The 12,723-nt window shown below is 35.1% G+C and overlaps 1 protein-coding gene and 1 pseudogene across 1 annotated transcript; one reads left to right on the top strand and one right to left on the bottom strand.

The window, feature by feature from the left end:
* Positions 1–454: 454 nt before the first annotated feature.
* LOC119615053 lies at positions 455–8,283 on the bottom strand (annotated as a pseudogene).
* A 269-nt stretch (positions 8,284–8,552) lies between these two features.
* LOC119615050 (location of vulva defective 1-like) lies at positions 8,553–12,350 on the top strand (the record flags this gene model as incomplete). The annotated part of the gene is given in 10 exon segments (XM_037971133.1): positions 8,553–8,637; positions 8,858–8,958; positions 9,201–9,596; positions 9,631–9,897; positions 9,900–10,040; positions 10,043–10,120; positions 11,463–11,690; positions 11,693–12,063; positions 12,065–12,299; positions 12,302–12,350. Coding segments are annotated over 10 exon segments (1,889 nt in total), but the record flags the coding sequence as incomplete, so codon positions are not given.
* Positions 12,351–12,723: the final 373 nt, after the last annotated feature.

The raw sequence follows: 12,723 nt of genomic DNA, 5'->3' as shown, positions 1-12,723 counted from the left end.
TAGTCTAGTCTATAGTCTAGTCTATAGTCTAGTCAAGTAGTCTAGTCTAGTCTATAGTCTAGTCTATAGTCTAGTCTATAGTCTGTCTAGTAGTCTAGTCAATAGTCTAGTCTATACTAGTATGCGTAGTCTGTTATTTAGCCTACAGAACAGTTAGTTTAGCACATTACAACCTAAAATGCACTGTTTTTTTTATAAGTTAGTACTATTTAAAAATTTCAGTTTTCCATGCCTGATTTGAACTACCAAATTACAGTTGCTACTGTTGATAAACATTTATGTGTGTCCCTCAGTTAATTTGGCTAAATAAAACGATAATATTAGGCAGAGTTTCTTAAAGGTGATTGAAAAGTATTAGAATAGATATTCGTTCTGATCCCGAGGCGCAAAATAACATTTTAAATAAAACTCTTTTGTTTTTTTTTTTTTTTTTTTTTTTTTTATTTATATTTTATTCACTAAAATCAATTAATTAACTTACAAATTCATTTCTTTAGATATTTCATAATAATTATTTAAAAAATAAACTAAATTTATTTTTTTTAGTTTAGGCAAAAAAAACCAAAATTAACTTAATTAATGCACGTTAAAATGATTTTTCTTTTTAAAATAATTTAAAAATAACTTAAACGAAATTAAAAACTAAAATGAACTTTGCGCTTTATAATTAAAAAAAATGTAATGAATGCTTAGGAAAGGGCTTAAGGAATTGAGGACAAGGTAAGGGTGTTTAAAAGGATTTGTTTTATATTTCTAGTGTTTTTTTTGCAATGTTAAATATTAATGAAATTATGACATAAAAATTAAATCAATGAATTAATTATAAACTAAAAAAGAGAAAAAAAAAAAAAAAATACCTAAAAGAAATGACTTTTTTGTTTGATTGTTTTAAATTATATTTATGCATTAATAATAAAACTAAAAATATGTTTTTAATAATAATAATTAAATATGAATTTAAATTAAAAAATATGAATGATAATTATAAAATTAAAAATAATAAAGAAACTTTTATTCAATTCAGTCTAAATGATTAAATATGACAAATAAAATAAAAGCTTTTATGCCGTAGCTAATAAAAATGAAAACAAAAATCAAAATTATGAATTTAAAAAAACTAAAATTTTGAATAATAGTTATAATAATAATTTCCTAAAACAAAAATGTTAAAGCGAAAAAAAAATTAAATAATAGAAATCAATGATTACATAATGACAACTTATAACTGATAATTCTTTTGTTCAATTGGAAAAGCGATTATCGTTTATGAGTTGTAATTTTGCAAACTTTGAAATGTTTAGTTTGAGACTAAAGAAATGTTAAAGACGATTTTTAGGAGTTTTTGTTGTTGTTGTGTTTTTTTTTATAATAAGAGAATTAATAGAAAAGCTTTAGAGTCAAGTAACAATTGTGGTGTTGAAAAAAAGCTTTTAGCTTTAATATTTGAACAGATTTCCTTGAAAGCTTTTCTTATAAAAAAAGCTTTTACTGATCAGAACATTCAAAACTTTAATCTATGTAAAAACTCAAAAGTCCTCTGTAACTTGACTCTCTGTCTTAAACCATGTGTGGCACACTTGACACAATATCCTTTTAAAGATTATTTTGCTCTCTTAAAGCTTTTTATTAAAATTTCTTTAAATAAATATATATTTATGTATGTATGTGTATATGAATTTATTGCATATGGGGAGCCCAGCTTTTATTGATTACTTTGTTTTCTTTTAAATATCTGTCTCGATGTTTTTCTTATTTTTTCTTAAAACTCTTTAGTGCTTAAAATATTGCAACAATGATTATAATAATCACATAATGACATCTCATAACTGATTTTTTTTATATTAAAAATACCAGTTCTCATTGGGTGATTATAAAACTTGTAAATTTCTCATTAGTTTTTAGTGTTTGCTCTCACTTTAAACTTAAACTATAAATAAAAGTTGCTAAATGTAACAATGTTTTCTTTCTTTTCATAGGGAGCTTTTAAGCTTAATTTAAATATAAAATCATTATTAAAACATTTAAAATACAGTCTCTAAAAAAATTCTAATTAATTTATCGTTTCTTTAGTTTAGTATAAATTGTTTTAATAAATCTTTTCTGTATTTACAGTTGCTTTTAAAAAAAATGTTTAATGAAATTTAATTAAATTAAAAAATACTCATAAACGGCTTTCTCCTTTCTCTCTCTATTGGGCTTTTTCTGTTTGAGTTGAGCTTTTTGTTTTCTTTACTAAAGTTTTATTAATGTAAATCATCATGAAATTGTTTATCTTGTTCGGGTTGTACCTTAACCGATAATATATTATTTTTAGATGATTTATCGGGATTTGTGGGTGAATCATTTGCACTTTCATCTAATTTCAAACTTTCTACATCTAGTTTTGGATCATCTTGGGGTCCATTACCCGAGGCATCTTGCATCTCATCTATATCTATGTCTGCTGTTGCTTTATTTGGCCTAGCCGTAGTAGGTTCTCTTTCTTTCTGCTGTTTGGCCAATTTAAGTTCACCCGATCCCGAACCCATTTCAAATTCCATTTGTTGTCTGGTTTCTGCAGATTCTAAAGAAGTATCATCTATTTTCATGGTTTTAGTCATCTCTTTATCCATTTTAAAATCAGTTGTATTGGTAATACGAGTCTCTTCGGAGGAATCTTCGGCAGAGTACATAAATTGTATTACCTCTGATGATTTGGTTTTCTCATAGTTTTCCGTGGACTGTTGTAAATCTCCACTACCTTCGGTGGTGGAAACGGGCATTATATTTACTAATTCATCTAACAACATGCCACTACCACTGCCGCTACCACTACCATACGTATGATCATCTAAATGTTTAGTACTTTTAAAGGCCTCATAAGTGGCGGCTATACCATGACTTCCTCCTATACTTCTGGGCTCATCGCCTACATCATCGGAATCATTAATTTGAAAATTATTGTCTCTTAAACTGAAATCATCTTCTGGTAGAGAAGGATATGCTGGATTACTTTCTACGGGTATGGCGGAGTCTTCATCGTCTAAATGTTGGTTTATAGCCGATTCGGTAGTTGATTTGGTGTAATATTGTTCTTGTTTAGAGGGTCCCTCTGTGGGGGATCTTCTTTATTTGTATCCAAAGGGGGGGGGGGGCGACAGGACGGAGAGAACGGGCGGAGAGAGCAGCAAAGGGGGAACCGGAAGAGAGGAAAAAAAGAGGGGACGGGAGGCGAGCGAGCGAGCGAGCGAGCGAGCGAGCGAGCGAGCGAGCGAGAGCGAGAGCGAGCGAGCGAGCGAGCGAGCGAGCGAGAGAGCGAGCGAGCGAGCGAGCGAGCGAGCGAGCGAGCGAGCGAGCGAGAGAGCGAGCGAGCGAGCGAGCGAGCGAGCAGCGAGCGAGCGAGCGAGCGAGCGAGCGAGCGAGCGAGCGAGCGAGCGAGCGAGCGAGCGAGCGAGCGAGCGAGCGAGCGAGCAGGAGCGAGCGAGCGAGCGAGAGAGCGAGCGAGCGAGCGAGCGAGCGAGCGAGCGAGCGAGCGAGCGAGCGAGCGAGCGAGCGAGCGAGCGAGCGAGCGAGCGAGCGAGCGAGAGAGCGAGCGAGCGAGCGAGCGAGCGAGAGAGCGAGCGAGCGAGCGAGCGAGCGAGCGAGCGAGGAGCGAGCGAGCGAGCGAGCGAGCGAGCGAGCGAGCGAGCGAGCGAGCGAGCGAGCGAGCGAGCGAGCGAGCGAGCGAGCGAGCGAGCGAGCGAGCGAGCGAGCGAGCGAGCGAGAGAGCGAGCGAGCGAGCGAGCGAGCGAGCGAGCGAGCGAGCGAGCGAGCGAGCGAGCGAGCGAGCGAGCGAGCGAGCGAGCGAGCGAGCGAGCGAGCGAGCGAGCGAGCGAGCGAGCGAGCGAGCGAGCGAGCGAGCGAGCGAGCGAGCGAGCGAGCGAGCGAGCGAGCGAGCGAGCGAGCGAGCGAGCGAGCGAGCGAGCGAGCGAGCGAGCGAGCGAGCGAGCGAGGAGCGAGCGAGCGAGCGAGCGAGCGAGCGAGCGAGCGAGCGAGCGAGAGCGAGCGAGCGAGCGAGCGAGCGAGCGAGCGAGCGAGCGAGCGAGCGAGCGAGCGAGCGAGCGAGCGAGCGAGCGAGCGACGAGCGAGCTAGCGAGCGAGCGAGCGAGCGAGCGAGCGAGCGAGAGAGCGAGCGAGCGAGCGAGCGAGCGAGCGAGCGAAGACGAGCGAGCAGCGGCGAGCGAGCGAGCGAGCGAGCGATAGAGCGAGCGAGCGAGCGATCGAGCGAGCGAGCGAGCTATAGGCGCGAGAGAGCGAGCTATCTATCGAGCGATCTGATAGCGATCGATCTAGCGATCTATCGAGATGATCGATCGATCGATCTATCTAGCGATCTATCTATCGATCTATCTATCTATCTATCTATCTATCTATCGATCTATCTATCTAGCGATCTATCTATCTATCTACCTAACTATTTAAAATTATAACTGATAGACTATCACACCACCACTTTATATTTTACTTACTTTCCGTTGTTGAGACTCCCTTAACGCTAAATAATTCTCCGATGTTGAGGTCAATCTAGGACCATCTGTGGTCAAAATAATGTGATAAATGTTATCACTACCCGCTGTATCAGGATCTAGTTCAGCCGAAGATTGTTGCAGGGCGGTATTAAAGTATTCTGTTGGCCTTGGGAAGACTGACTATATATCAACTCTGAATTAGGATATTCACCACTACCAAAACCATCAAAATTTGCGAACCCGAACCAGCGGCTACACCTTCTGTGGTAATAAAGTACTCACGTTTAATATTCACTTTACTGGGATCTTCGGGTAAACCTTGGGTGCTAAAAACCGATAGTGCAGGTACAGGATCTTCTACTTCTAGACTAGAATCCGAGGGAGCAAATGTTGAACTTAAAGCAGCCGAAGCTAAAACTGTTGCGGGATATGCAACAGAAGCGCTGAGTTTTAAAGTGTCACCACTATTAAGACCCACTTTGGGCGAGACTACACCATTTCTATGTTGGTTGTTGTCTCCACTACCAGTGAATTCAAAGCTTTCTGCTGTGTGTTGGTTATGGTCTTGGCTGCTTAAAGCCGTGTTAACATTTATAGCATCTATATGAGGTGTGGTGTTGTGGAAACGGCATAAATTGTTGTGGATAATGTTGGTGGTGGTATTGTTGTAGTAGTTGTTGTGGTTGTTGTACTGGGGGTGACGTTGTAGTAGTTGTAGTAGTGGTGGATGTTGTTGATGGCTTTAGCATTTGATGAATGGGTATGGCTTTATTGTCATCCGTAATACGAATTTCAATTGGTTTTGTGATCTCTTTTATTGTATTTTTGGATTATTTTCGGCTTGATGAATTTCCGGTTTGGAAGTGGTTGAAGTCGTGGCTAGAGTTTTATTGGTCGTTGATTCAGAAGTGGGCAACTGTAAAGGGGAAAGGGAAATAATGTTATTTTGAATTTGGGTTTATTTTTGGAAAAACCTAAATGTTTTTGTTTTCTTTTTTGAAGATTCCTTAGTTATAATAGCTCTTATTGCGGTTTTAATAAAAAAACGCAATTTTTGTAAATTCTAACCACTAGCAGGTTTAAATTGAAAACAGCAAAAAAAAAAACATAAATTCACAAAAAACTAAAAAACAAATTATATTGGTTATTATACATAAAAAAACTTACCTGGACAATTATATATTCTGGACAACAAACACCTGGTATATATTTGGGCGTACATCATCACGATGGAAACAAGTAACAGAACTGCATAAAATTTCTCCTCCTAAATAAGGAAAATTAAATGAAAATAAGAAAAAAAATATCTAACAAAAAACTGCATTTAATAAACCAAAGGCCATGTGTTTTAGGACAGACTATACAAGTTACAGACAGACACCTACAACACTGCCTCTGGCAACAACAACAATAAGGACTAGTACTAGTGGGTACCCAGAAAATTTAACAAAATAAAACCTACTGTTTTGAGTGAAACTTTTACACTTTACCTTGACAGTAGCAACGGTGCATGGTGTCTCCGGATCTACTAACTTATCACCATTTAAATAAGTTTTACCATCCTTTTGGCAATCTGTAAGCAAAAAAAAGAGAGATGGAAACAAAATAGAGTGAAAGAAGGGTGTTATTACGGAAACAAAATAGAATTTACTAAGAATATTTTAAAAGTTTAAACAAATATTTGCATTGCTAAAACAAAAGTTATGAACTATATGTATATAATATGTGCAACCATAACAGAGACCATAATTCAGGTGATACTTTTTTTTACCGTTATGTCCATATAGAAAAATATTAGGGTGTTTCTTTTCTCTAGACTATAGATAAGACGTGACTAGATTATAGAATGAAATATAATCTACACTGTAGACTAGACTATTGACAGACTACAGATAGACTATAGACAGAATAGACTAGACTAGATAGACTATAGACTAGGACTATAGACGGACTATAGACTAGACTATAGACTAGACTATAGACTGACTATAGACTAGACTATAGGACTAGGACTATAGACTAGACTATAGACTAGACTAGACTAGACTATAGACTAGACTATAGACTAGACTATAGACTAGACTATAGACTAGACTATAGACTAGACTATAGACTAGAGATAGACTAGACTATAGATAGACTATAGACTAGACTATGACTAGACTATAGACTAGACTATAGACTAGACTATAGACTAGACTATAGAATAGACTATAGACTAGACTATAGACTAGACTATAGACTAGACTATAGACTAGACTAGACTAGACTATAGACTAGATATAGACTAGACTATAGACTAGACTATAGACTAGACTATAGACTAGGACTATAGATAGACTATAGACTAGACATAGACTAGACTATAGCAGACTATAGACCTAGACTATAGACTAGACTATAGACTAGACTATAGACTAGACATAGACTAGACTATAGACTAGACTATAGACTAGACTATAGACTAGACTATAGAGACTATAGACTAGACTATAGACTAGACTATAGACTAGACTATAGACTAGACTAGATAGACTATAGACTAGACTATAGACTAGACTATAGACTAGACTATAGACTAGACTATAGACTAGACGATAGACTAGACTATAGACTAGACTATAGACTAGACTTAGACTAGACTATAGACTAGACTATAGACTAGACTATAGACTAGACTATAGACTAGACTATAGATAGACTATAGACTAGACTATAGACTAGACTATAGACTAGCTATAGACTAGACTATAGATAGGACTATAGACTAGACTAGACTAGACTATAGACTAGATATAGACTAGACTATAGACTAGACTATAGACTAGACTATAGACTAGACTATAGACTAGACTATAGACTAGACTATAGAATAGTCTATAGTCTAGTCTATAGTCTAGTCTATAGTCTAGTCTATAGTCTAGTCTATAGTCTAGTCTATAGTCTAGTCTATAGTCTAGTCTATAGTCTAGTCTATAGTCTAGTCTATAGTCTCTATAGTCTAGTCTATAGTCTAGTCTATAGTCTAGTCTATAGTCTAGTCTATAGTCTAGTATAGTTAGTCTATAGTCTAGTCTATAGTCTAGTTAGTAGTCTATAGTCTAGTCTATAGTCTAGTCTATAGTCTAGTCTATAGTCTAGTCTATAGTCTAGTATATAGTAGTCTAGTCTATAGTCTAGTCTAGTCTAGTCTATAGTCTAGTCTATAGTCTAGTCTATAGTTAGTCTATAGTCTAGTCTATAGTCTAGTCTATAGTCTAGTCTATAGTCTAGTCTATAGTCTAGTCTATAGTTAGTCTATAGTCTAGTCTATAGTCTAGTCTAGTCTAGTCTATAGTCTAGTCTATAGTCTAGTCTATAGTCTAGTCTATAGTCTAGTCTATAGTCTAGTCTATAGTCTAGTCTATAGTCTAGTCTATAGTCTAGTCTATAGTCTAGTCTATAGTCTAGTCTATAGTCTAGTCTATAGTCTAGTCTATAGTCTAGTCTATAGTCTAGTCTATAGTCTAGTCTATAGTCTAGTCTATAGTCTAGTCTATAGTCTAGTCTATAGTCTAGTCTATAGTCTAGTCTATAGTCTAGTCTATAGTCTAGTCTATAGTCTAGTCTATAGTCTAGTCTATAGTCTAGTCTATAGCCTAGTCTATAGTCTAGTCTATAGTCTAGTCTATAGTCTAGTCTATAGTCCAGTCTATAGTCTAGTCTATAGTCTAGTCTATAGTCTAGTCTATAGTCTGTCTATAGTCTAGTCTGTAGTCTGTCAATAGTCTAGTCTACAGTGTAGATTATATTTCATTCTATAATCTAGTCACGTCTTATCTATAGTCTAGAGAAAAGAAACACCCTAATATTTTTCTATATGGACATAACGGTAAAAAAAAGTATCACCTGAATTATGGTCTCGTTATGGTTGCACATATTATATACATAGTTCATAACTTTTGTTTTAGCAATGCAAATATTTGTTTAAACATTTTAAAATATTCTTAGTAAATTCTATTTTGTTTCCGTAATAACACCCTTCTTTCACTCTATTTTGTTCCATCTCTCTTTTTTTTGCTTACAGATTGCCAAAAGGATGGTAAAACTTATTTAAATGGTGATAAGTTAGTAGATCCGGAGACACCATGCACCGTTTGCTACTGTCAAGGTAAAGTGTAAAAGTTTCACTCAAAACAGTAGGTTTTATTTTGTTAAATTTTCTGGGTACCCACTAGTACTAGTCCTTATTGTTGTTGTTGCCAGAGGCAGTGTTGTAGGTGTCTGTCTGTAACTTGTATAGTCTGTCCTAAAACACATGGCCTTTGGTTATTAAATGCAGTTTTTTGTTAGATTTTTTTTCTTATTTTCATTTAATTTTCCTTATTTAGGAGGAGAAATTTATGCAGTTCTGTTACTTGTTTCCATCGTGATGATTGTACGCCCAAATATATACCAGGTGTTTGTTGTCCAGAATATGATAATTGTCCAGGTAAGTTTTTTATGTATAATAAAAATATAATTTGTTTTAGTTTTTGTGAATTTATGTTTTTTTTTTGCTGTTTTCAATTTAAACCTGCTAGTGGTTAGAATTACAAAATTGCGTTTTTTTATTAAAACCGCAATAAGAGCTATTATAACTAAGGAATCTTCAAAAAAGAAAAAAAAAACATTTAGGTTTTTCCAAAAATAAACCCAAATTCAAAAAACATTATTTCCCTTTCCCCTTTACAGTTGCCACTTCTGAATCAACGACCAATAAAACTCTAGCCACGACTTCAACCACTTCCAAACCGGAAATTCATCAAGCCGAAAATAATCCAAAAATAACAATAAAAGAGATCACAAAACCAATTGAAATTCGTATTACGGATGACAATAAAGCCATACCCATTCATCAAATGCTAAAGCCATCAACAACATCCACCACTACTACAACTACTACAACGTCAACCCCCAGTACAACAACCACAACAACTACTACAACAATACCACCACCAACATTATCCACAACAATTTATGCCGTTTCCACAACACCAACACCTCATATAGATGCTATAAATGTTAACACGGCTTTAAGCAGCCAAGACCATAACCAACACACAGCAGAAAGCTTTGAATTCACTGGTAGTGGAGACAACAACCAACATAGAAATGTGTGTAGTCTCGCCCAAAGTGGGTCTTAATAGTGGTGACACTTTAAAACTCAGCGCTTCTGTTGCATATCCCGCAACAGTTTTAGCTTCGGCTGCTTTAAGTTCAACATTTGCTCCCTCGGATTCTAGTCTAGAAGTAGAAGATCCTGTACCTGCACTATCGGTTTTTAGCACCCAAGGTTTACCCGAAGATCCCAGTAAAGTGAATATTAAACGTGAGTACTTTATTACCACAGAAGGTGTAGCCGCTGGTTCGGGTTCGCAAATTTTTGATGGTTTGGTAGTGGTGAATATCCTAATTCAGAGTTGATATATAGTCAGTCTTCCCAAGGCCAACAGAATACTTTTAATACCGCCCTGCAACAATCTTCGGCTGAACTAGATCCTGATACAGCGGGTAGTGATAACATTTATCACATTATTTGACCACAGATGGTCCTAGATTGACCTCAACATCGGAGAATTATTTAGCGTTAAAGGGAGTCTCAACAACGGAAAGTAAGTAAAATATAAAGTGGTGGTGTGTGATAGTCTATCAGTTATAATTTTAAATAGTTAGGTAGATAGATAGATAGATAGATAGATAGATAGATAGATAGATAGATAGATAGATAGATAGATAGATAGATAGATAGATAGATAGATAGATAGATAGATAGATAGATAGATAGATAGATATAGATAGATAGATAGATAGATAGATAGATAGATAGATAGATAGATAGATAGATAGATAGATAGAGATAGATAGATAGATAGATAGATAGATAGATAGATAGAGAGATAGATAGATAGATAGATAGATAGATAGATAGATGATAGATAGATAGATAGATAGATAGATAGATAGATAGATAGATAGATAGATAGATAGATAGATAGATAGATAGATAGATAGATAGATAGATAGATAGATAGATAGATAGATAGATAGATAGATAGATGATAGATAGATAGATAGATAGATAGATAGATAGATAGATAGATAGATAGATAGATAGATAGATAGATAGATAGATAGATAGATAGATAGATAGATAGATAGATAGATAGATAGATAGATAGATAGATAGATAGATAGATAGATAGATAGATAGATAGATAGATAGATAGATAGATAGATAGATAGATAGATAGATAGATAGATAGATAGATAGATAGATAGATAGATAGATAGAAGATAGATAGATAGATAGATAGATAGATAGATAGATAGATAGATAGATAGATAGATAGATAGATAGATAGATAGATAGATAGATAGATAGATAGATAGATAGATAGATAGATAGATAGATAGATAGATAGATAGATAGATAGATAGATAGATAGATAGATAGATAGATAGATAGATAGATAGATAGATAGATAGATAGATAGATAGATAGATAGATAGATAGATAGATAGATAGATAGATAGATAGATAGATAGATAGATAGATAGATAGATAGATAGATAGATAGATAGATAGATAGATAGATAGATAGATAGATAGATAGATAGATAGATAGATAGATAGATAGATAGATAGATAGATAGATAGATAGATAGATAGATAGATAGATAGATAGATAGATAGATAGATAGATAGATAGATAGATAGATAGATAGATAGATAGATAGATAGATAGATAGATAGATAGATAGATAGATAGATAGATAGATAGATAGATAGATAGATAGATAGATAGATAGATAGATAGATAGATAGATAGATAGATAGATAGATAGATAGATAGATAGATAGATAGATAGATAGATAGATAGATAGATAGATAGATAGATAGATAGATAGATAGATAGATAGAATAAAGTAACATATTTTTTTAATCTCTTCAGGTTCACCCTTTGATGATCTATCAGCCAGTTCTATAAGTCCTGTAGACACCAACAACAATTTGGATACAAATAAAGAAGATCCCACCACAGAGGGACCCTCTAAACAAGAACAATATTACACCAAATCAACTACCGAATCGGCTATAAACCAACATTTAGACGATGAAGACTCCGCCATACCCGTAGAAAGTAATCCAGCATATCCTTCTCTACCAGAAGATGATTTCAGTTAAGAGACAATAATTTTCAAATTAATGATTCCGATGATGTAGGCGATGAGCCCAGAAGTATAGGAGGAAGTCATGGTATAGCCGCCACTTATGAGGCCTTTAAAAGTACTAAACATTTAGATGATCATACGTATGGTAGTGGTAGCGGCAGTGGTAGTGGCATGTTGTTAGATGAATTAGTAAATATAATGCCCGTTTCCACCACCGAAGGTAGTGGAGATTTACAACAGTCCACGGAAAACTATGAGAAAACCAAATCATCAGAGGTAATACAATTTATGTACTCTGCCGAAGATTCCTCCGAAGAGACTCGTATTACCAATACAACTGATTTTAAAATGGATAAAGAGATGACTAAAACCATGAAAATAGATGATATCTTTAGAATCTGCAGAAACCAGACAACAAATGGAATTTGAAATGGGTTCGGGATCGGGTGAACTTAAATTGGCCAAACAGCAGAAAGAAAGAGAACCTACTACGGCTAGGCCAAATAAAGCAACAGCAGACATAGATATAGATGAGATGCAAGATGCCTCGGGTAATGGACCCCAAGATGATCCAAAACTAGATGTAGAAAGTTTGAAATTAGATGAAAGTGCAAATGATTCACCCACAAATCCGATAAATCATCTAAAAATAATATATATCGGTTAAGGTACAACCCGAACAAAGATAAACAATTTCATGATGATTTACATTAATAAAACTTTAGTAAAGAAAACAAAAAGCTCAACTCAAACAGAAAAAGCCCAATAGAGAGAGAAAGGAGAAAGCCGTTTATGAGTATTTTTAATTTAATTAAATTTCATTAAACATTTTTTTAAAAGCAACTGTAAATACAGAAAAGATTTATTAAAACAATTTATACTAAACTAAAGAAACGATAAATTAATTAGAATTTTTTTAGAGACTGTATTTTAAATGTTTTAATAATGATTTTATATTTAAATTAAGCTTAAAAGCTCCCTATGAAAAGAAAGAAAACATTGTTACATTTAGCAACTTTTATTTATAGTTTAAGTTTAAAG

This window comes from Lucilia sericata, unplaced genomic scaffold (assembly GCF_015586225.1).
Source record: "Lucilia sericata isolate MDLA Ls3-8-SP2 unplaced genomic scaffold, ASM1558622v1 Contig003945F_arrow, whole genome shotgun sequence".
NCBI lineage: Eukaryota > Metazoa > Arthropoda > Insecta > Diptera > Calliphoridae > Lucilia > Lucilia sericata.
Note: the sequence above shows the minus strand (reverse complement) of the source record. Positions and strands in the feature narration are given on the sequence as shown.